The 25,683-nt window shown below is 44.2% G+C and overlaps 1 protein-coding gene across 2 annotated transcripts in view; it reads right to left on the bottom strand.

Annotated features, from left to right (window-relative positions):
* The window catches only part of CFAP47 (cilia and flagella associated protein 47), a 1,062,207-nt gene that overhangs the window by 272,797 nt on the left and 763,727 nt on the right, over positions 1-25,683 (bottom strand). For both annotated transcript variants that reach the window (XM_033947561.1, XM_033947559.1), the window contains exons 52-53: positions 25,267-25,442; positions 10,744-10,851 (exon numbers count right to left, since the gene is read on the bottom strand). In XM_033947561.1, the coding sequence (XP_033803452.1) occupies positions 10,744-10,851; positions 25,267-25,442 (284 nt within the window). The remainder of the gene's footprint in view (positions 1-10,743; positions 10,852-25,266; positions 25,443-25,683) is intronic.

The following is a 25,683-nucleotide window of genomic DNA, read 5'->3' as shown; positions in this document are numbered from 1 at the left end:
GGGGAGTCGGGGGGCAAGAGGGCTTGGGCTCCCTCTTGCCCCGATCGTGTCGGGGAGTCGGGGGGGGGCAAGAGGGCTTGGGCTCCCTCTTGCCCCGATCGTGTCGGGGAGTCGGGGGGGCAAGAGGGCTTGGGCTCCCTCTTGCCCCGATCGTGTCGGGGAGGCGGGGGGCAAGAGGGCTTGGGCTCCCTCTTGCCCCAATCGTGTCGGGGGAGTCGGGGGGGGCAAGAGGGCTTGGGCTCCCTCTTGCCCCGATCGTGTCGGGGAGTCGGGGGGCAAGAGGGCTTGGGCTCCCTCTTGCCCCGATCGTGTCGGGGAGTCGGGGGGGGGCAAGAGGGCTTGGGCTCCCTCTTGCCCCGATCGTGTCGGGGAGTCGGGGGGGCAAGAGGGCTTGGGCTCCCTCTTGCCCCGATCGTGTCGGGGAGTCGGGGGGCAAGAGGGCTTGGGCTCCCTCTTGCCCCGATCGTGTCGGGGAGTCGGGGGGGCAAGAGGGCTTGAGCTCCCTCTTGCCCCGATCGTGTCGGGGGTGCCAGGGACCACACGGAGTCACCCACCGTACCACCCGATTCGGGTAAGCGCAGGTATCGGTGGGTGGCTTATTTGCGGGGGGGTGCCTTATTTTACATTTTTTTCTAAAAAGGGGGGGCTGTCTTATTTGATGGCCCTGCCTTATCATCGGGGAAACACGGTAGAAAAAAAAAAAAAATGAACAGTTAAGTCCCAGTTTTTGCCGCTGAGACTCTGCCCTCTCTCACTGTAAAATTAGACTCTACTTAGTCTGTCTTTAAATTTAAAAAATGTGTGTTGTTTTAAAAAACAATTATGTTTTTAGATGTATCTAAATAAAAATAATAACCAAAAATTTATCTTTTTTTATGTCATCTTAGCATATTTTATGCTGCAGAACGAATTATTTTTTTTTACATGTATTCTTATGGGAAAACGCGTTTCACATAACGAACGTTTCGCATAACAAACTTGCTCCTGGAACCAATTAAGTTCGTTGTGTGAGGCACCACTGTACCTATTTTACTTATAATTTTAATGCACCCTATTGTCTATTTTTCTGTAAACCGCTTAGAATCCTAACGGAGTTTAGCGGTATATAAGAAATAAATTACATTGCATTCTAATGAACGATGTTGTTTATTTTAGATGTGTGTTTGACTTTCTTTTTTTCGCTCTCTCTTTTCACTGCTTTAAATGGATTATTTTGTCAACCGATTTGAACTTATTTGTACGCCTCATATTCTGCCAGTGTTGCTATGCCCACAGTACCCCTCTCCTCCAGTCACTTCAATGGCTCCCTCTCCGTAGAAACTCCTCTTACTGGCCTACAAGTGTAGTCACTCCGTAGCTCTTCAGTATCTCTTATCTCTGCCCTCCCCCCTTCCCCCCCAGCACTCCGCTCAACAGATAAGTCTCTATGAGTGTTGGGGCACTTACCGCGCCTGCTCGATCTAAAAACCTCAAGCCCAGCATGATAAAAGGGACCTAAAGCTTTGTCTTCATTTTTTAAAGGAGAAATTCATCAGGAGGAGATTAGACATGATTTCCTTAAAGCAGGGGTGTCAAAGTCCCTCCTCGAGGGCCGCAATCCAGTCGGGTTTTTGCATGAGATCTATTAGCACACAATGAAAGCAGTGCATGCAAATAGATCTCATGCATATTCATGGGGGAAATCCTGAAAACCCGACTGGATTACGGCCCTTGAGGAGGGACTTTGACACCCCTGCCTTAAAGGAAGATGTGCACTTTGACCTTGCTTTCTTATATTTTCTAGAAAGTGTATCATTTACTTGTCAGGAGAAAGAATCTGGTTTCTTTTCTCCTTTGCATTTAGAGGCTTTAGTTCAATCCTTCGAGGTTACGATGGCTAGGTAGGATGAGGATTGGCCCAGTGTCCCTCACTTCGTTGATTGAAAGTTTAAAAGGCATTTCTAGTTTTGACAGGTTTAATTATTCATTTTTCCTTTTCTTATTTCCTTTTGAGAGTTGTAAATGTAATTTTTCATAAATTGTCCATTTTGTATGCAGCTCCTTCTCTCTTTTTTTCCTGATGAGTTGTGCTTATGCTTTTCTTATTGTGTAAATATATTTTGGAGAATTGAATAAATGAATTAAGGAAAAAGAGAGAAAACATTTTTTTCAGCCTTATGGAGCCACCTTACTGCACCGTTCTGAATTCTTTGAAGTCTTTTGATAAATGACAGCTTGAGTCTATATTAAACTGAATTGCAATTATCTAGGTGAGATCGCGTGGAGGCATGTACTGGTCCTCAGGTCTATACTGCTTATTTGAGGTTTAATAGAATACTGTATATCTGTTGCAAAGCAAAAAAAAAACAAACTAATTCGGGTGGCAAATGGAATTTGAGTTTTGAAAGATAACTCTGAATCGATACGGCAGTCTGAAATCTTGAAGGAAAGAAAAGTCGAAATTGGGAGCCCTATCTGATTGTGAGGGGCTGCCAATAATCCACGCAGCCTGGGATTTCAAAGTATTGAGCTTTAATCTATTATTCAGGAGCCATTGGACATAGAGAAGAAATGTCGATGTTTCTCAGTGGCTGAATATCATCTGCAAAGTATTCACCCATAATGTCTTATACTTTAAACATGAATAAGAATTGTGAAAACTCTGGAGCTTATTACCAGAATATGTCATTACTAGTCTTTAAGCCCGTTACATTAACGGGTGCTAGAGACTCCTCTTCCTGTATAAAGTTGTTTTTTGTTTTTCATTTTAGGTTTCCTCCCACCTTTCGCTTTTTCAACCCCCTTGCATTTCCCTTTGCACGGTCTCACTTGTGCTGTGATCTTGCTTCATCCGCTCCTTCTCCTGCGCGGGCCCCCAGGGCGGGGCAGAGGGGGCTGCCGGCCAGGACCGGCGGAGAGGAGCTAGGCGGCTGGAGGAGTAGCAGCTGCCGATCGCAGCCTCCGTCCCGCCTTCGCCTATCTATAGTTTTCTTGCTTCATCCGCTCCTTCTCCTGCGCGGGCCACTGGAGCAGAGAGGACGGGGCAGAGGGGGCTGCTGGCCGGGGCCGGCGGAGAGGAGCTAGGTGGCTGGAGGAGTAGCAGCTGCCGATCGTAGCCTCTGTCCCGCCTTCGCCTACCTGGATTTGCTTTTATTTCTTATAGTTTTCTTCACCGTTTCTTGCATTGCATCGGGAAGGTGGAGTGTGGCCTGCAAGGTTCGCTACAGTGGCTGGCAAACCTCAGCAGGCCGCTTTGAAGAGGACCGGCAGCGGGAGGGAGGAGTCGCTGGCACACACGCCTCCAGCTAGCGCAGGCACCGTGAGGACTGGCACAGAAGCACACCTCACGCCACCAGGACTCATGGACTTTCGACAGCGCATGCGCGCTCTAGGGTTTATTATAGATAATAGTTAGCATATCTGGGTTTAAAAAAGGTTTGGACAAGTTCCTGGAGGAAAAGTCCACAGTTTGGATCTAAAGCAGTGGTTCCCAACCCTGACCTGGAGGACCCCCAGGCCAATCGGGTTTCAGGCTAGCCCTAATGAATATGCACGTTCAAGACTCCGCCCCCCTTCTTACCGGTACATGTTGCTTAAATTGGAGCACTTTGCGGCGCACGCCAAAGGAGCGCGCTTAAGGAGCAGGTCCTGCTCCTTAATGCGCTCCTTTGTGCGCTACTACTGTGCGCCTTGAAAAATTCTAATACAATAATACCGAAATTAGAAAGACTTACTTCATTCAAAATACGATCCCAGCGTTCATTTCTTACATCATATTCGCTTTATTTACTATTATTATTTGTCTTAAATAACTGTCTAATTTCCTTTCCACGAGATTCCACTACGATTTTTATGACACCATATACTTTGCACTCTATGGATAACTTTTCTTCTACTTATCAGGACCCTTCGTCTGCTTTTATTCCAGTAATTTGGGGACATCGGCCATTAAAATTAAAAAATAAAATAAATACTATTCGTCATCCTGAACGTCGGGAAATTCCCTTAGATCCTCAACAAATATCTTCAGCTACCTTAAATTCATCTTTAATCTCTCATCAATTATATTCTACTACAACAAATGCATCATCTTCAGACTTGAAAATTAGTCAACTTAAGATAGGTATCATAAATATACGCTCCATCAAATCAAAATTCCATATTCTTAAAGACCTCATTACTCAATATTCTTTTGATATCCTATGTCTCATTGAAACATGGCTTTCAGAAGGTGAGGAAGCATACCTTGATTACGCTTATCCTCCCGGTTTTTCATTTATTTTTAATCATCATTGCAATAAAAGAGGCGGAGGTTTAGCAACTATTTATCATGATTCCCTTTCAATAAATAAAATTGACTCCTCCTTAAACACTCACATCGAGTATTTACAATTCTCCATTCAAACTAGGCCAAAAACAGATATACTTCTATTATATATACCACCACCAATTAACACTGATACTCTTAACCATCTTCAATCTCTTCTCTTTGACTTTGGTTCCTCTACGCTAAATCCATTAATTTTGGGAGATTTCAATATTCACTTCGATGATCTTACTAACAATCACACCAAAACTATACTTTCTCAAATTGGACTCTTTAGACCTACATCCTTTACTAACACAACCAACTCATCAAGCCGGTCATATATTGGATATGGCCATGGTCCCTAGTTCCGCAATTTCAAACTACATTGTAAATTCATCACTGCCAGTTCCATGGTCTGACCATTTTTTAATTTCTATATCATACTCCATCTAATATAATAAAATGCTAGGCCGCGCATGCGCACTAAAAAAAATGTGTTCCCTGAGCTGTCCCGTTTTTTTTAGTGCGCATGTGCGCGTTTTACGTCATCACCTGCTCTCCACCTTGCGCCACCAATCACTGTCATCACCTGCTCTCTACCTCGCGCCACCGATCACTCCTCCTGCACTATGCCATGCCAGGCATGTCCGCAACCGGCCTCGAGCTCCTGGGGGTCGGCGGCGTGAGCCGCCCGGCGGTGCAGTGCTGAGGTCCCGCCTCCGCCCTACACGGCGCCGCCAGACCCGGCCCTACACTGAGATCCGCGATCGGGTTGCCATGGAAACCCCGCCGCAGCCTCGCGGCTAGGTAGGGGGACAACAATCGCGCTTATGTTCAAGCCGCCGCCACGACTCCTCTCTCGAACCGCACCAGGATCGAGAGAGGAGCTGCGGCGGGGGCTTGAGCATAAGCGCCATTGTTGTCCCCCTACCTAGCAGGCGGCCTTCCTCACCCGGCCCCACCGTTCCTTCCCTTCAGTTCAACTCCGCCTATGTTAAAAGGAGCTGCTTTGAAATTGGAGCCCTGCCGCCACCGTAACACGATATGTCAGAGAAGGAGCGGGACCAAGGCAGAGGGGAATGTGCTACGGCAGTGGCAGGCCTCCGATTTTGACGCGGCTCCTTTTAACATTGGTGGAGCTGCACTGCACTTGATGGAGGGAGGGAAGGAAAGGTAGTTGTGCGCTGTTGAGCCCCTCTTTGCCCTCAGACCCTCTCCTAACTGCTCCCTCCTGTCTCAGACCACTGGGGGGAGGTGCCTGTCTTCAGCTGCCGGGATGGAGGGAGGGAAGAAGAAAGAAGGGGCCCTGGCAAGCGAGTTATCAAAAGCCAACCATAGCCTGGGGCCCCTACATGATATGAATAATGACCAGACAACAAAAGGTAAGAAAAATAATTTTATTTTCTGTTTTGTGATTACAATATGTCAGATTTGAAATGTGTCTTGAGGGAGGCTGCTGCCACGGCTTTGGACAGAGGGGTACCATTTTCGTGGGAGCCGGTCTTCGGAGAGGCTTGGGACGTGGGGACGGATGCGGGAGGGGCTGCCGCTGCAAAGGGCTTTGGTGGGGGAGCCAGCCAGACCGCAAGTGTGGGGACGTTGTAAGCGCGGATTGGTCAAGGAGCCGCCGCTGCTGAGGCTTTGAAATTGCTCTCCCACCGTCACTCCCTCCCGCCCCGCCTCTGCCCCTGCCCAAGTTCAAAAGCAGGAGACATCTAGCACCCGTTAATCTAACGGGCTTAAACACTAGTTTCTTATAATATGCCTCACTCTGAACATCGGACACTTAGTATCAGAGACCTTAGTAATCTTACCCCAGAATTAATTCGTTCATCATTTAAGCTTGATTTCTCTGACTCAAAAAATACTGACGTGGAAAATTTATTAACACAATGGACTTCCTCCATAAATACATTACTAGATGAGCATGCTCCACTACAAACTAAAATAATTTCAGCACGAAGAATTCAAAACCCGTGGTACACAGCTGACCTCGCACTTATGAAAAAACAACTTAGATCCATAGAACGTAAATGGAGGAAAAATAAAACACATGAAAATGCCCAATTATTTAAAGAACACTCAAAATTATATAAATCAAAAATTAATCAAACAAAAGCAAAATTCTATTCAGGAAAAATACTAAAAGCCAAAAATCCATCAGTACTTTACACACTAATTAACTCATTAACAAACACAAAAAAGCAGCAAATTCAAGCTCAGAATTCATTACCAACAGCTCAAGATCTTGCAGATCATTTCATTGAAAAAATTAAAAGCATTAGGAAATCTTTTACAAAACAGCAACCCAGTATTGAACATGATCATCCTATCACAAATTTATCATATTCAACATGTTCCCACTTTAACCTACCTGGCCTTAAAGAATTAGAATCCATATTAAAATCTATTAACATTAAGAGTTCAAAAGCAGACTTAATTCCTCCATTTATTCTAAAAAAATATTTTGAAATCTTTGGTCCCTTCATTCTAAAATTAATAAATGAAAGTACTATGCCTATACTGTGGAAATCTTCTGTTATTCGTCCCATTATTAAAGATCGTAAGATCAGTTCGGAAAAAATTTCTAACTATAGGCCAATAGCAAATCTTCTTTTCATGGCAAAATTGACAGAAAAGATTGTTTTCAATCAAATCTCTGAGTTTATTGAAAAAACCAACGTTCTTCATCCGAACCAAACAGGATTCCGACAACATCATAATACTGAGCATTCATTGATTGGAATGACTTCTTCAAAACATTATTTTTTGGACCATCACCAATCGGTTTTATTAATTTCTATCGACCTTTCTGCTGCCTTTGACACCATAGATCACCATCTTCTATTAGACAGACTTCATTCAATCGGCATTACCGACCAAGTATTATCTTGGTTCGAATCCTACTTTACTGATCGTACATCCACTGTTACAATTAATAATTCAAATTCTAAAACATCATTAACATCTCATGATATTCCCCAAGGATCCATTCTTTCTCCCTTACTTTTCAATATCTTTCTTGCACCCCTGATGATTGTCTGCCAATCTATAGGTTTTCATGTATTCGCATACGCTGATGATATTCAACTTTTGCACCCTTTGGATCCCAACAACTCTTTGGATATCACAGCAATCAACAATAAACTTGAACAAATCCATCAATGGTTAGATATAAATAGGTTGGCCCTTAATATTGAAAAAACAAAAACGATGCTTTTCCCATGGAAAGAAACTCCTAAACTTATTGCCCCTATCACTATAAAAAATATTCCCTTGCAATTAGTTAATACCATTAAAATCCTAGGAGTTATATTTGATAGTAAATTAACTTTTCATGAACACATCGGTAGTATCGTCAAATCATCATTCTATAGACTCCGTCAAATTCGCTCCCTTTCACAATATCTTTGTTCTAAATCACTAAATATCCTCATCCACTCCTTAGTAATCTCTAAAATCGATTACTGCAATGCCCTTTTTAAAGGAATTGCACAAAATGAAATAAGACGGCTTCAAATCATACAAAATACTTCCATTAAACTTATAACAAAGAAAAAAAAATTTGACCACGTAACACCACTTCTCAAAAACGCTCACTGGCTTCCGGTATCGCATAGAATAACGTATAAAATATGCCTACTCAGCTTTAAAGCAATGCTTTTCAAAACACCTGCATTTATTTTTAAATCATTGATCCCTTACTCCACAAACAGAATATTGCGGTCAAACGAACAGCATTTACTGACAATTCCATCTCTAAAGATCATTAATACCAGAAGACAATTTATCTTCTCAGTTACTGCCCCACAAATCTGGAACTCTCTGCCAATTTATTTAAGAGAAGATAAATTCAAGACCAATTTAAAAACATTCCATTTCAAAGACGCTTTTGATTAATAAATCTTACTCTGAATTCATTAATGCTGTATTTGACCATTCATTTTAATTCCCAACCTTGTGTTTTTGCCTGACCTCCTTTTCTATAATATTTTGTAGTTCAAATCCCCTTTTCCTTTTACTCGTGTTTTGTCAAGTTTGATATAGTCTAGTTTATTTTAATGTTATGTTTAAATGAATGTTTTATTTTTAATATTGTAATTTTTAATTGTTTCTCTTTATATATGTTCATCGCTTTGAAGTAAGATTAAGCGATTCATCAAAAATTTTAATAAACTTGATATAATGGAGGTGACAGGCATGCAAATCTACTCCATGCATATTCATTAGGGCTAGCCTGAAAATCCGACTGGTCTGGGGGTCCTTCAGGACAGGGTTGGGACCCACTGACCTAGATCATGGAAATACGTTTTCTTTTGGATAATCTACTTGGTCCCTTTTCAATTTGTCTAATTTAGGGCTCCTTTTAAAAAGGTGCGCTAGTGTTTTTAGCCCACACTTCCCGAAAAACTACCGCCTGCTCAAGAGGAGCCCGCGCATTAAGGCCCTAACTCACCTTTGTAAAAGGAGCCCTTAGTGATTTTGATCTCCTTCTTATACTCAGCCATTTTAGGTTGTATGTCTTGTATTATGTTTTCAAAGAGATTCTGGGTGTGCCACGAAAGAGTCCAGAATTTTAGTTTAGTTTAAAAAAATTCCATTCATACCTATACACTAGAACAGATGACATGTATGTCACGTACACAAGAGTGTCAATGTGACGAGTGTCTCTGTGCGTAAGGATACAACTGCCCAGATATACATCATTCTCTGATGTGATTGGTCCTTGAAAACTAATGGCAAGAAATTTTACTTTGTTTGTATGCAGTAGTTATTCTAATTTGAACAACAAAGCAATCCAGACTTTGTTACTGTTTGGATCTTCTTCTCTTTATGAACTTGGATTTTCGGCTCTGATAGAAATTAAATGGTGGATGATGAAATGTGTGTTTGCTTGTTGACTATCGAGCTGCGTTTTGAGTTAATTTGCTCTCAAAAACAAGCACATCCATCGCAATTGATTAGCAATTCTATTCTATCTACTTTAGTTTCACCATTGTTACATTTACCCATACATAGCTTAAAGAACTTTAAATAAATGGCTCTCAAATGTAATTTTTTGTTGGTTTTGCAGTTTTTTAATTTCAATTATAATGTGCCATGAAAAACATTTGTGCCAGAGCTAAAAAGGTTTGAGAGACACTGCCGTAAGGTATTATCTTTTAAACTTACTGGTAAATTGTGACCTCGGCTCTCTCTTGTGTTTTTTCTTGTCTTCCTGAAGTTTCCTTTAATTGTAATTGCTTAGGTAATATTTTTTTTATAGGAATTATGAAATAAATCAGGACATAGGCCATAGACTTGGGGTATTGATCGGCAATAAACTATCCTACCATTTTCAAATGAGTGCAGTTGTTAAGAACTGTTTCTGGAAACGCAGAATGATTAAATCCATAGCCAACATTCTGGATTCTCAGTCCCTTAACATTTTAATTCACTCCCTCATAATTTCCAAAGTTGACTACTGCAATTCTCTGCTCAAAGGAGTCTGCCAAAAAGACATCTGACGCTTACAATTAATCCAAAACACTGCCATAAAAATGGTAACAACTAGAAAAAAATTTGATCATGTTACTCCCCTGTTAAAAAGTGCTCACTGGCTACTTATCCATCACCAAATCACTTACAAAATTGCTTTAATCGCCTTCAAAACTTTGAACCCACTTTTATCAATAAATACCTGATTCCACACGATCCTCCGAGAACCTTAAGATCTGCATCACAGCATCTTCTTTATGTCCCATCCCTAAAAATCATTAGTGCCCGTAGGGCTTCTTCTTTCGTGACGATTTCTCCAACAATATGGAATTTGTTACCATCTTATTTAAAGTCTTAACAGAATTTAGATAAATTCAAAAGCTTCTTATTTAAAGATTCATATGACTGTTAATTGATCTATGGAACTTTCCAAGCTCATTTTCTATACTAAAATTGATTTTTCCCTTTCCCCCTGTTATTATCCTTAATTGTTTTCTCTTTCTTTCAAATTGTACTTCTCCCCACTATCCTATTGTCTCAAGTAAGTAAAGTTATGTCATTAATAGTTTCTTAACTGGACCCCTTTTTAAAATTTTTTTACTATAAAACGCTTAGAACTTATGATTAGCGTTTTATCAAATTTTTAATAAACTCTAAACTTGAGACTGTACTGTAGATCACAGATATTAATCAAGCAATGTTGCTAGATAAACAGAATCTTAACAATTTGCATATAACAAGGAAAAATGAATAGAGAAATATGAATAAATGCAGCGAGGAGACTGGAAAACCTTTTAAAATAAAATTGGTGATGAAGATAATCATGTTATACAGCCCCAAACTATGTGCTTTCAAAAGCCCTTTTCTTCTGACAGAACCAATCCAGAGGCAATCAGATTTTTGATGTCATATTCATGACAAAGCTGATGCATTATTTAAAAAACCATTCATCGCATCGCTCAATGAAACGTACGTACTTTCCAAGCTCGCACAGCTGTTCCGGGAGTTCAGTCGGGGGTACTTTTCCAGAAATCAGCTTTAGCGCATACCAGAACTCTCCAAATATTTCAGAGTGGAATAGGACACTAGGAGAAAGAAAGAAATGAATGAATAAAGACCCGCCCGCGTGGGCACATGGGGCTCCTTTTATCAAGCCACGCTAGTAGGCTTGGCGCGTCGGACATTTTCATCACGCGCTAACCCCCGCGGCCGGCATTAGTGGCTAGCGCGGCAGGCGGTTTAATGCGTGGTATTACGTGCGTTAAGCCCCTACCGCAGCTTGATGAAAGGACCCCTAAGTGTTTCCTCTTCAGTTATTGACTTATGTTACCAGTTTACTAATACAGTGGTACCTCGGTTTGCGAGTAACCCGGTTTGCGAGTGTTTTGCAAGACGAGCAAAACACTCGGCAAACTTTGGACTCGCAAACCGAGCATTGCCCCGATCAACGAGCACTTCCAGGGGATTCCTCTTCCATCTTCCGGCCAGCCTTCTACATCGGGTGCCTTCCGCAGGTTGGAGGACCTCTGTCTGGGCCTGCGCGGCCGGGTGCTGTCCCTCCTGCGCGTTGCGTGTGATGCGCACAGCGTCAATCATTGGCGTTGTGCGGGTGGGGTGGCGCTCAGCTGTGTGGGCTTGGGTGGGGGGCTCTTCAGCATGCGAGGGGCATCCGACGTTAAGGGCTGGCCGGCGGATGGAGGAGGCATCCCTCTGAAGACAGTGCAAAGTTCTCCGGCGGCTGGCATCGGCATCCCCCCCCCCCCCCCGAAGCGGCACTGTGGGGTTCTCCGGCGGCTGGCATCCCCCCCCGAAGCCGTACTGTCGGGTTCTTCTTCCGATGACGGACGGAGGAGGCGGCGCTGCAGCGCCTGGCCCCGACAGGTACAGACCCCGGGTTCTGGAACCAATCGTTGCTGTTGCCACTATTGTCTATGGGGAACTTTGTTTTGATAAACGAGCATTTTGGATTACGAGCAGGCTCCTGGAACGAATTATGCTCATAATCCAAGGTATGTCAGATCCCTTTATATGTACAATCTAACCTCAAAAAAGGCCTCTTGATACCTTCTCTGTTTTGCAGCTCAAAAGATAGCAAAGCATTACACTTCTCCCTCCGTATTTGCTGTGACAGAACCGCAAATACAGAAAAACCATGAATAACTTTTTCATGTTATTCGCTGTTTTCTATTAAGAACCATCGTGAATATGGTGAAACCAGCTTTTAGCTGGTGTTATTTTTCTAGAAATAATGCAGCTTGTGGTAGTCATTATCCCATAGTAACGAGGAATTTTGAATACATTATTATCCAGCAGTAACTATTATTACCATACACTATGGGGCTCATAATTAAAAAAAAAGTTCAAAAAAACAGATCATCAAAGCTAGTTTTACACGTATCTAAAACCAGCTTAGGCCTTTACCCTGCCTCTGAACGCCTAGAGCGAAAAGAGACGTTTTTGGAGGGAAAAGGGCGGGAGGTGAGCCAACCTAGATTTAGTCGTACTGCCAGTATAACCAAAAGTTTAACGTTCGCGATCAGCTCAGCAGCCCCGGCAACCTGCCTAAGCAATGCTCACGGCAGGAGAGTTGCCTAATCTCTCCTGCCGCAATCGCAATCCCCCCTGAACTGCCGTGAACCAGCAGCAGGTATCCCAAGCCCTCCTGCCGAAGGCGCACCCCCCCCCATGAACCCCCGAATGCCCCCCCCCCACTACCCCAGACCCCCCCACCACTAACCTGTAAGTTGGCAGACAGGCCTGCCATCATTGCAATGGTGGGCCTGCCCCTTCCCAGTGCATTGTGGAATGCACCGGGTCGGGAACTAGGGCCTAATTGTCCCAGGTGGCTAAGGCCCGCCCATAGGAGGGGCCTTACGCACCTGGGCCAACCGGAATTGGCTCAGTTGCTTAAGGCTCCTCCTATGGGCAAGCCATAAGCACCTGAGCCAATCAGGCCCTAGCTCCTTTCCTAGTGCATACCACAATGCACCAGGAAGGGGCAGGCCCACCATTTGGAGCATGGCAGGCCTGCTGGCTTGCTGGAAGACCAGTTCAGCTGGACATTTTTAAGGTTAGTGGGGGGTGGGGGGCCAAGGGGGTGTTCAGGGGTATGAGGGAGGTGGGGGGTGAGTCTTCGGCTAGAGGGCTTGGGATCCCTCCTGCTGGTTCAGGGTTCTGGGGGTGCTGTTGCCTTCCGGCAGGAGGGCTTGGGATCCCTTCTTCGGGGGTTCAGGTTGCCAGGGGTGTTTGTTGGCAGGAGGGTTTGGGATCCCTCCTGCTGGGCATCGGTGGGGTTCGTGGGAGGGGATAGCGATCGCAGCAGGAGAGATTATGCATCTCTCCTGCCGCAATCGTTGCAGTGGACGGGGGGACAGTTACAGGATTCTGTAACCGGCGTTGTTTTTTGACAGACACCGGTTCAGAATTCTGCTTTTAGGTGAAGGTCTGACCCCGCCTTCGCCTAAAAGGTATGGATTTGGGCGTTTGGGAATTGGGCGATTTTTTGGTCGGAATGTGTTGTAGGGAAAGACATAGTGGCAGTCTGGATGAGTAGACTGCAGAACAAGGAGGAAGACCATTCTCAAAACAAACCTCATTTGGGACATTTTTTAGAGAATGGACATTTCCCTGCTGCCAACTTCAGTGTCTAGTAACTTAGGCCAAAAGGGGACTTAGACATTTGTTTTTTTTATTATGCCCCTCCACAGTAATATAATAGACATTATTGCCAGTTGATGTGCTTTAAGGGGCAAATAACGGGCACGATGTTAACAGCTTCCTCCTTCAGTCCCATTTAATAATGCTTAGCGCATGATAAATGGCTTTGTAGCAGATAAGGTGTGATAATGTTATTATTGCATACTAAGCGTGAGTAAATAAGGGCCTTAATGCTGCATCCAGGATTCATGTTTTACCATCAAGGTTTGTCAAATTATGAGGATGTTGCTGAAATATCCAGCCATCCTGACCTCACTAATGTCAGGGATGTAACCATTTATCTTGCTGTACAATATCAATAACCGTTTTGATAAATCTGTCCATTTAGAAGGTTAATCACTGATACCGATATTGAAAATGGCACCATGCATGCTAAGAAGTTCACCTCGTATGCAAAACGTCACATTTTTATGGCATGCGTACACCAGTCAGCACAAAAACATCAGAAAACTAGTCAACATTAACTCCCCCCCCAAAAAAAAAATGGAAAAAATTCTGTTTGCTGCACAATATTAAGGAAGTGCTGCCTAATTTTAACAAGATGATAATAAACCCCAGAACAGGAAAATTCATTTGGAACTCGGGGATTATGAAAATTCTGTTCTTTTGGTTGGTTGTTATAGAAACATAGAACATGACGGCAGAAAAGGGCCACGGCCCATCTAGTCTGCCCACCCTAATGGCCCACCCCCTAACTACCTCCATGAAGAGATCCCACATGCCAATCCCATCTTTTCTTAAAATCTGGCACGCTGCTGGCCTCAATTACCTGTTGTGGAAGATTATTCCAGCGATCACCCACCCTTTCGGTGAAGAAATATTTTCTAGTGCCGCCATGAAATTTCCCATCCCTGATTTTCAACGGATGCCCTCTTGTTGACGTAGGTCCTTTAACGAAAAAGTGATCCTCTTCCACCTCGATATGGCCCGTGACATATTTGAACGTCTCGATCATGTCTCCCCTCTCTCTGCGTTCCTCGAGTGAGTACAGCTGCAACTTACCCAGTCGTTCCTCATATGGGGTGAGGAGCGAGGGTTAACTGGGGGCTCCTTTTACTAAGGTGCACTAGCGTTTTTAGCGCACACAGATTAGCGCTCTCTAACCCCGTGCTATGCGGCTAGAACTAATGCCAGTTCAGTGCTGGCGTTAGCGTCTAGCACGCGCTATTCCGCGCGTTAAAGCCCTTAGTAAAAGGAGCCCTAGGTTTATTTTGCTACTGTGAAGTGCTTCTAGTCATGTGAAAAAGAGAAAATACAACTGGAACTGAATCAATAAAAGTGAAATTAGTTATGTGGAGTAAGGAATGAGTCTCTTTTAATATTCTTCCTTGAGACCCAACAGAGCAGTGGTCTCAAACTTGCAGCCCGCCAGGTCCTAATTTGAGGCCCTCGGTGTGTTTATCATAATCACAAAAGTAAAATGAAACAGTTTCTTGATTTTATGTCTCTTTAGCTATAAATTACAATATTATTATTAAGACTTAGCCAAAAGGAAAGATTTATAAACTATAAAGAGTTTTACCTCATTTCTTTTTTTTTTTTTTTTTTTATAAATCTTTATTCATTTTTATTTCTTACATCAAGTGAAAATACATACTAAAATACAATTATTACATAACACATGAAGTACATTCAAATACTCTTATAATATAAAATAAATATCCCCCCTTTTTGTCAATATTCCTATTACCAAATAAAATAAATTACCCTCCCTAACCCCCTATATAGTCTATCCATGTGCTAAGATATCTGATCATTAGAATAACTAGCCAATGGTCCCCATACTTTTTTAAAATTATGAATATTCTCTTGTTGTAACGCTATCATCTTTTCCATCTTATATATATGGCAAACTGAATTCCACCAAAATGTGTAATTTAATTTAGTATAATCTTTCCAATTTTGAGTAATTTGTTGCATGGCGACCCCTGTCAATATTAATAATAATTTGTTATTATTTGCAGAAATCGGACTCTGAGTTCTCATTGCTGTACCAAATAATATAGTATCATATGAGAGTCCTACATGGTTTTCTAATAATTTATTAATTTGGGGCCAAATTAATTTCCAAAAAGCATTTCTTTAATAAGACATTAACTATTTTTTCTGAGGCCTCCGAGTACCTACAAATCCAAAAATGTGGCCCTGCAAAGGCTTTGAGTTTGAGACCACTGCAACAGATTGATCCAAGCTGTTTGACAGATGAGATACTTTTTTGCAAAACCTATTATGTAGAATGTTACATTTTTTATTTTTTTTTTTTATTTCTGATGTTTTGAAATATGTCAGCTTTCAACAGGAATAGAGCAAATGCAGTGAAATAAAACCTCAACCCAAAAGACATACTTTCAGCAGTGTAAAAATGTATGCCTTACCAAAAATCTTTTATTGTAACTGATATTGCTACAAAGAAACAGCCACCCTCAAGAAATTTTTGAAACAGGAACAGGGGCAAAATCAACTTGAATCATATCCTTTCATCTCCCCTGCCAGAAGAACCTTTGTCTAAGTAAAGCCTATTTAATATTCTGCTTTCAGAAAAAGTGATACATCCTATATCTCTTTGCAGAAAATGCAGCTATTCTGTCTAACACCAGTCATTTCGATGAAATGATAGCTCCCTCGTGTTCTCAGCACGCTGGAACGCTCCTTGCTTCTGTGCTGTTTTCATGAAAGTCAATATCAAACCATCTGAGCAACGGCTCGCATGTTAAATGATGTAGTTCATTGCTCCAATGCATATTGCAAGCTTTGCATTCATAGGAACGTAAGAATTGCCTGAAGGTCCATCAAGCTCAGTATCCTGTTCTCAGCAGAGGCCAACCCGGGTCCCAAGGAATTAAACAGATTTTATGCTGCTTTTCCTAGGAATAAACAGTGGATTTACCCAAGTCCATCTCAATAATGGCCTATTTATTGACTTCTCTTTTAGGAAACTAGCCAAACCTTTTTTAAACCCTGCTAAGCTAACTGATTTTACCACATTCTCCAACAATGAATTCCAGCATTTAATTACACGTTGTGTGAAGAAATATTTTCTCCAGTTTGATTTAAATCTACTACTTAGTAGCTTCATCGCATGCCCCCTAGTCCTAGTATTTTTGGAAAGAGTAAACAAGTGATTCGCATCTTCCCTTTCCACTCCACTCATTATTTTACAGACCTCTATCATCTCACCCCTGAGCCATCTCTTCTCCAAGCTGAAGAGCCCTAGTTGGTTTAGCCTTTCCTCATAGGGAAGTCATCCCATCCCTTTTATCATTTTTGTCGCCCTTCTCTGTATCTTTTCTAATTCCGCAATATCTTTTTTCATATACGGCGACCAGAACTTCACATTGTATTTGAGGTGTGGCCGTACCATAAAGCAATACAAGGGCATTACAGTACTCCCCCTATATTTGCGGGGGTTCCGTTCCAGGAACCCCCGCAAATCTCAAAAAACCGCGAATACGGTTTTTCATGGGGGAGCCTGAAGAGGGCAGCGGGAGAGCAGCCGGAGCGCCGCGAGTGCAGAAAATCACTCGCAGTACGCTCCGACCGCCTCTTCCTGCACTAAGTCGGGCCTTATCCAATCAGGAGCTGCTTTGACACGCAGCTTCTGATTGGATAAGCCCCGATTTAGTGCAGGAAGATGTGGTTGGAGCGTACCGCGAGTGATTTCATGCACTTGCGGCATTCCGGCTGCTCTCTCCTGCCTCCCCCATTGCCCTCTCCTGGTCGGCGGTTCGTGGTTGGAAAATACTGTGAATGACCGGGGGAACACTGTATAACATTTTCATCCTTGTTTTCCATTCCTTTCCTAATAATTCCTAACATTCTGTTTGCTTTCTTAGCCGCCGCCACACATTGAGCTGAGGGTTTCGACGTATCCTCAACGATGACACCTAGATCCTTTTCCTGGGCAGTGACTCCTAACACAGGACCCAGCATCGCCTAGCTACAGTTTGGGTCCCTCTTTCCCACATGCGTCACTTTGCTCTTGCTCATGTGCAGTCATTCTGGCGCTATGCAGTCACGGGGGGATTCTATGGTGCTACAGGAAGTGATGCCGGCCAGTAGGCAAGAGGGACTCTGCCAAACACAAGCACCTCATGTAGGCAACCCTGCCCAAGGGGAGTTTCGACCAAAAGTGTGCCAAGATAAACAAAAGACGCGGTTAGGACATTAAGGGCTCCTTTTACTAAAGGGTCCTTTTATCAAGCTGTGGTAGGGGGTTTAACGCGTATAATACCGTGCATTAAACCGCCATGCCGCGCTAGCCGCTAACGCCTGCATTGAGCAGGCGTTAGTTTTTTAGCCGGCCCAGGGGGGGGGGAGTTAGCACGCGATGAAATGTCAGACGCGCTAACCCCGCTAGCGCGGCTTGATAAAAGGACCCCTAAGGTGCGCTAGCGTTTTTAGCGCACGCACAAGGTTAGCGCACGCTAGCCGAAAAATTACCGCCTGCTTATAGGGAGGTGGTAGCGGCTAGCATGCCTTTGTAAAAGGAGCCCTAAGAGTCTAAACTCCCAAGGGACTTAAACAAGTGGTGTTTATTTAGTGGGCCCACTGATAAAAGCTAATTTACCATTGCTGAGGCTGGACTCATTTAGAGCACTGGTCTTTGACCTGGGGGCCGCCATGTGAGCGGATGGACCACTGGTCTGACCCACCAGCGGCAATTCTTATGTTCTTATGTTCAGTTATGCAAAGTATAGCTGAGGATATGATGAAGCCGGTAGCGAGTTTGCAACCAAGCCCAAAAGGTCATCAGTCTTCTCACTGTCAATTATTGCACTGCTGATGCTCTTCTGGGTTTCAAATGCTACCAAGTATCTTTCATTTAAATCCTTTCCACATTCATTAAGAGCTGGATCATTTCTAATTATGGCGGAACGCTGGAGGTAAATGAGTTCTATCAAGGGTACGACAAAAACTCTTCATCTGGTATCTTAGTTGTGTTTGATTCTTGCAGCTGGAGTAAAACACGCTGGGTCAAATCTATGTGGTAAAACGACTTTTTTTTTCATTTATATTATTAGGAAATAGTCCCCAACATGTAACAAGCATAACATCAAATGATCTGAATAAAAAGAGTGCTTAGTTATGAGCCAAATGTTTGATCTAAGAACATAAGAATTGCCACTGCTGGGTCAGACCAGTGGTCCATCGTGCTCACGCGACAGCCCTTAGATCAAAGACCAGTGCCCTGAGTCTAGCCTTATCTGCGTATGTTCTGGTTCAGCAGGAACTTGTCTGACTTTGCCTTGAATCTCTGGAGGGTGTTTTTCCCTATAACAGACTCCGGAAGAGCGTTCCAGTTTTCCACCACTCTCTGGGTGAAGAAGAACTTCCTTACGTTTGTACGGAATCTATCCCCTTTCAACTTTAGAGAGTGCCCTCTCGTTCTCCCTACCTTGGAGAGGGTGAACAACCTGTCTTTATCTACTTTGTCTTGAATCCCTGGAGGGTGTTTCCCCTATAACAGCCTCCAAGAAGAGCGATCCAGTTTTCCACCACTCTCTGGGTGAAGAAGAACTTCCTTACGTTCGTACAGAATCTATCCCCTTTCAACTTTAGAGTGTGCCCTCTCGTTCTCTCTACCTTGGAGAGGGTGAACAACCTGTCCTTATCTACTAAGTCTATTCCCTTCAGCACCTTGAATGTTTTGATCATGTTCCCTCTCAATCTCCTCTGTTTGAGGGAGAAAAAGCCAAGTTTCTCTAATCTTTCACTGTATGGCAACTCCTCCAGCCTCTTAACCATCTTAGTCGCTCTTTTCTGGACCCATTCGAGTAGCACCGTGTCCTTCTTCATGTACGGCGACCAGTGCTGGACGCAGTACTCCAGGTGAGGGCGCACTATGGCCCGGTACAGCGGCATGATAACCTTCTCTGATCTGTTCGTGATCCCCTTCTTTATCATTCCTAGCATTCTGTTCGCCCTTTTCGCCGCCAATGCACATTGCATGTACGGCTTCATCTATTTGTCAATCATAACTCCCAAGTTCCTCTCCTAGGAGGTCTCTCCAAGTACCGCCCTGGACATCCTGTATTCGTGCATGAGATTTTTGTTACCGACATGCATCACTTTACTCTTATCCACGTTGAACCTCATCTATTCTGGAGTTTCCAAGTTCCATGTTTATTCAAATTTGATATAGGCGTTTACAGATAATTCCGAACACAGCGGTTAAAATAAAAGCCCACTTGTTATCTATCGAGCACAGAATTACATATAAACTTCTGCTATTAACCTTTAAAACCCTTGAAACTAACCAACCGGAATTTATTAATAGACTTCTCATGCCATACTCTCCACAAAGAAGTCTTCAATCAGTTTCCCAGAATTTACTTGTAATTCCATCGTTAAGACACATTAATACTTTATACACTTATATTTTCTCGGTCACCGCTCTGTCTCTGTGGAACTCTACTCCCAACCGTTTGCGAGAAGGTTTCTCCTTAAAGTATTTCAAAACCAACTTAAAAGCTTTCTTGTTTAAAGATGCCTTTGGGCTCTAACCGTCCTCGTAAGGACGATTTCTCCCTTTTCCCATTCTTCAAAGAATCGGATTCATCATCCAAGGCTAGACAAATCATAGGTTGTATCCGCAGAAGTTTCGTCAGCTGGAAGCCCGAGGTCATAATGCCATTGTACAGATCCATGGTGAGACCCCATCTGGAATACTGTGTACAATTCTGGAGGCCGCATTATCAAAAAGATGTGCGGAGAATTGAGTCGGTTCAGCGAATGGCCACCAGGATGGTCTCAGGACTCAAGGATCTCCCGTATGAGGAACGACTGGGTAAGTTGCAGCTGTACTCACTCGAGGAACGCAGAGAGAAGGGAGACTTGATCAAGACGTTCAAATATGTCACAGGCCGTATCAAGGTGGAAGAAGATCTCTTTTTTCTTAAAGGACCCACGGCAACAAGAGGGCATCTGTTGAAAATCAGGGGTGGGAAATTTCATGGCGACACCAGAAAATATTTCTTCACCGAAAGGGTGGTTGATCGCTGGAATAATCTTCCTCTGCAGGTAACTGAGGCCAGCAGCGTGCCAGATTTTAAGAAAAAATGGCATTGGCACATGGGATCTCTTCATAGAGGTAGGTAAGGGTGGGTCATTGGTGTGGGCAGACTAGATGGGCCGTGGCCCTTTTCTGCCGTCAGTTTCTATGTTTCTATGTTTTCTTATAGAATTTAAGGACTCCTTTTACTAAGTCGTGTTAGGGCTTTAATGCGCGGAATAGCGCACGCTACATTACCGTGCGCGCTAGACCTTAACGCCAGCATTGAGCTGGCGTTAGTTCTAGAAGCATAGCGCGCGGTATGGAGTTGTAATTTCCTGCATGCCCTAAAAATGCTGGCACACCTTAGTAAAAGGAGCCCTGTGTCTCCCCTACCAACTGTGTTTCCCTTTCTTTCCTATCGAAAATGTCGTTCTACCCTAATTCCTGTTTCGTTTAGTAATTTTGCTTTGTCCTGTTTACTTACATTGTGTAATCCCTTTTGAATGTTTTGTAAATCGCTAAGAAGTTTTGATTTGGCGGTAGAACACATTTTTAATAAACTTGGTCTAAGTCAGGGGTCTGCAACCTTTAAGACATAAAGAGCCACTTGGACCCGTTTTCGAAAAGAAAAAAAAAACTTGGAGCCGCAAAACCATTATAAAACAAATCTAACACTGCATATATTGTTTCTTATCTTAATGCTATATACAGGATCACTAAATTGAAAATAAAATCATTTTTCCTACCTTTGCTATTTGGTGATTTCATGAGTCTCTGGTTGCACTTTCTTCTTCTGACTGTGCATCCAATCTTTCTTCCTTTCTTTCAGCCTCCTGTATGTTTCCTCTCCTCCAGACCTCATTCTCTCCCCCAACTTTTTCTTTCTGTCTCCCTGTTCCCCCTTCTTTCTGTCTCCGTGCCGTCCCCCAAGCCACTCGGTTTGCTGCCACCGCAATCGGGGAACAGCCCCCAAGCCACCACCGTCCCAAGCTTTCCCTGCAGAAGTGTTGCGCTGACCAGCATTCCGCTCCCTGACGTCAATTCTGACGTAGGAGAGGAAGTTCCGGGCCAACAGGGCATTTCTCCTCATTCCATCCAGCCTGAGCCCCATCTCTCCTTGATCCAGCATTTCCCTTCTGTGTCTGTCAGAATTACCATTTCACCTATTTTCCAGCATCACCCTTCTTTGTGTCCATCTCACCTATATCCCTATCTCACCACTTTTTCAGAATCTTCATTTGTCTCTGTCCTTATCTTTACGCCATGTTCACCATTTGCCCTTTCAATGTCTTTATCTCCCCCCACACACTTTTTCAGCATTACTTCTATGTCTCTATTTCACCTCCTCTTCATGTCCACTCTGTATCTCTATCCTTATTCAGTAGGTCCTGCTTACCCTTTCTCTTCTTTGTGTCACTATCTCCATTTTCAGCTTTCCCCCCTTTTCCTTTGTTACTGCACCCTGTAGCTAGAATCTTTCCACCCTCCCTCCACTCCGGCCCAGCCCAGTATGAATATTTCCTTTTGTTTCCCTCCCCTCTCTCTTTCTCTCTCTCTTCTGCTCCCTCACCCACGAGTCCTGCATCTGGCCCTCTCCCTTCTACCTGCACCTGGCAACACCCCCCTGCTCCGCGGCTCTCTTCAGCAACTTGTCAGCAGCGGTGATCAAGACAAGCTGCCGACATCGAGGCCTTCCCTCTACGAGTCCCGCCTTTGTGGAAAAAGGAAGTTGAAACAAGCGGGACTCGCAGAGGGTAGGCCCCGACGTCAGAAGCTTGTGTCGATCGCTGCTGCTGAGTTGCCGAAGAGAGCCGTGGAGCAGGGGATGTGGCCGGAAGCAGGTAGAAGGGAGAGGGAGATAGGAAGGCTGTAGATCTCCGGAGCATGACACCGACCCCGGCCAGGATGATTTCTTTTTCAGACGTGCACCTTACAAGTCCGGCGTCGCGGCGGGAAATAGCCATGCTGAGCAGTGAGCTCAGCACTACACAGATGAAAGCCTTGCTTGCTGATTGGTCCGGCGGCACGGCGGGACGGGGCCGCCGGACCAATCAACAAGCAAGGCTTTCATCTGTGTATGTGCTGAGCTCACTGCTCAGCATGGCTATTTCCCGCCGCGACGCCGGACTTGTAACTGCATGCCTGCGTGACACACTACCGGAGCCGCAGCAAAGGTGGAAAAGAGCCGCATGCGGCTCTGGAGCCGCAGGTTGCCGACCCCCGGTCTAAGTGATGTACAAAGTCACAGTATAAAAAGTTTAAAAGTTTTGAGGGATAGAACAAGGACATAAGACGTAACACGATGGAGAGGCGGGCTGAACTACAACTGAACTAGGACAGAAGACCCGAAATGGATGGCACATTAGGAAGGGGGTAACTATGCTCTTCCTTTGTTGGAATCGGGAGGAGTAGGGATGTCAAAGGTTGTAAGCAGCCTTAAATTTGAGTTTTTAAGTTGGAAACGAGTTCCAAAAAGTAGGGGCGGTAACTGAGAATATTCGTTTCCGAGTGGTATTATAGAAAATATGTCTTAAAGGGACGTATAGGAGAAATTGGTTACTGGAGCGAAGTGTTCTTGAAGAACAGTAGGGAATGAGTAGTCTGTCGATGATATACAAAGGGCTGGTAACACTGGGTCAAGAAAATATGATTTCATAGAAGGAACTAAGGGGCCCCTTTTAGCAAACAGAAGTAAACCTTACCTGGGCCTTTCCCACGCTCGAAGGCTGTTTCTAACGCTGACCAACTTTTCTATGTAATCCGCCTTGAACCGCAAGGTAACAACAGAATAGAATGTACTATAATGTAATGAATGGCCAAGTGCGACTTTTGTTATCAGTACTTAAGCCCCCCCCCCCCATCGCCGATCTAGGCGGGAAGGGCTTGCGTGCTAATCAGGTAGACAGGAGCAGCCGTACACCACACCACGCCCACCCTGGGTCATTAGGCTACCAGGAAGACACCGAGGGGGTCAGTCAGAGGGGAGGAGACAAGGTCAGGATCTGTGATGAAGGGTTTAGCATAGCAAAGTCTGAAATCGGAGGGGGAGGAATCAGATCAGGGGTGTGGGTCTGTGCTAGAATAAGTTTTATCAGGGGTGGCAGGCAGATCAGATCCGAGGGGCTGGGTATATAACACCTATGTGATTCTAGAAAGTATATGTCAGCTGTGTGCTGTCTGTAAATACCATCCCCCCCCCCTGAAATTCAGACCACAGGAGATCGCCAGCAAACCTGGAAATTCAATGTTGGTGCCATATCCAGAGTCTGGCATTGAATTTCTGGTCTGTTTCTGGCCAGCTAGGTCAATAGTCAGCGCCTAGCCTCCTAACGCAGAGAGAGGGGAGACATGATAGAGATGTTCAAATATGTTACTGGCCATATTGAGGTGGAAGAAGACATCTTTTTCTTTACAGGACCTACAGTAACAAGAGGGCATCCATTAAAAATCAAGGGTGAAAGATTTCATGGTGATATTAGGAAGTATTTCTTCACTGAAAGGGTGGTTGATCGTTGGAATGATCTTCCACAACAGGTAGTAGAGGCCAACAACGTGCTCGACTTTAAGAAAAGATGGGATAAATATGTGGGTTCACTTTGAGGAAGTGCTTAAGGGGGAGGGTTCTTGAGTGGGCAGACTTGTTGGGCCGACTGCCCTTTTCTGACGTCATATTCTATGTTTCTATGTTAACTCTTACTAGCCCTTTTCGGCAGCTCTATCTGGTCAGTGAACTTAGCTGGTGGGCTGCTAAATAGTGGTAGTGACCAGCTATATAGCCGGTATTCAGCCAATCTGCTAAGCCATCTATCTCCGCTGCATAATGTGGCATAGCCGGCTATGTGATATTTAAGCCAGCCAGGAGCCATTCCCAGGCAACTAAATAGCAGTGAATATCGGGCCCTGTCTACGTTACAAAGAACATATTTTACAGACAGGTGTAAACATGGCTGGAACACACTTATGCAGGTAACCTCTAGAATACCATAAGTTACATATGTGTCTCCAATACTTGGGTGCAAATATTTACACCAGCTCCATGGCTGATGTTAGTGGTTGCTAGTGCTGCCCAATTCACCACCAATTCAAATCGATTTGTTTTCTGCCAAAATTGGACTCACCGGTTCAGTTAACTGCTCCCCCCCCAGGGAAGTCTAACATACCTCCAGGGCCTCCTAAAGCAGCAGCAGCAGAAGGCAGACATAGGTTTTGAACAGGCTTGTTCATGGCTAGCCCCACCAGGGCTTCCCTCTGCTGCGTCATCAGTGATGTCATCAGTGGCACGGCAAAGGGAAGTCCTGGCAGAGCAGGCCACATCTTCTGGTGCTTTAGGAGGCCCAGGAGGAATGTCAGGCCTCACCAGGAGGCAGGACTGTTCACTGGGGGGGGGGGGGGGGTTGGTTGGTCGGGAAGTGTTGCACAGGGGGATGGGATGGACAGAAATCCGCCTGGGAAATAGAAGGGAGAATCAATTTGAATCAAATCCAATCGATTCAATAGGCTGAATCAAATCAAAATTTTCCTGAATCGAGTAGCACTAGTGGTCACACCTAATTCACACACACATATTTTTGCGGTTAAAAAAAAGTAAGCGTCGATTTTCCTATATAGACTAGGCTCGTACCAGGTGCCCTCTGGGTACCTATTTATAGGCGCCCACTTACAAAATTATCCCCTAAATGCAGGGCAGATGTTGGGCACAGTCATGCATTTACCGCTCAGGCTTTGCACTTCCTGGTCCTTAGCTTTGGCAGTAAATATGCTTTATTGTCAATGGTTCTCTCAGGTTTACCTTCCTTGAAAGACCCCGGTACTACCAGGTATACACGTGGCTATATAGTTCATGGTTTCCTTGGGCCTGAGCGTGAGAGTTCTGTGTCCTTTCAGTCCAACACCTTTCAGCACCACATCCAAATGAAGAACCTCCTTCGTGGGGTTAGTAATTGGAATTTCTATGCCAACTGTGTCCTACAAAACAGGGGAAAAGATCACTTCAGCATACAATTCCTCATTGGGCTTATTTCAGCGGGAAATAGCGGTCTGTAGAGACGCAGTTTCCACGCGATTATTAAGAACGCGGTTCCTTATTGATTATGTCCAGTGGCGAGTCAAGGTCTCGGTGACCTTGGCAGCACTAGGAGGGGGACATATTTTGAAGCACAAGGGTTCTTTTAGCCATTAACATGCTTCTCTAGAAATGGACAGCCGC

The sequence above is a fragment of the Geotrypetes seraphini genome, chromosome 6 (assembly GCF_902459505.1).
Source record: "Geotrypetes seraphini chromosome 6, aGeoSer1.1, whole genome shotgun sequence".
Lineage (NCBI taxonomy): Eukaryota > Metazoa > Chordata > Amphibia > Gymnophiona > Dermophiidae > Geotrypetes > Geotrypetes seraphini.
Note: the sequence above shows the minus strand (reverse complement) of the source record. Positions and strands in the feature narration are given on the sequence as shown.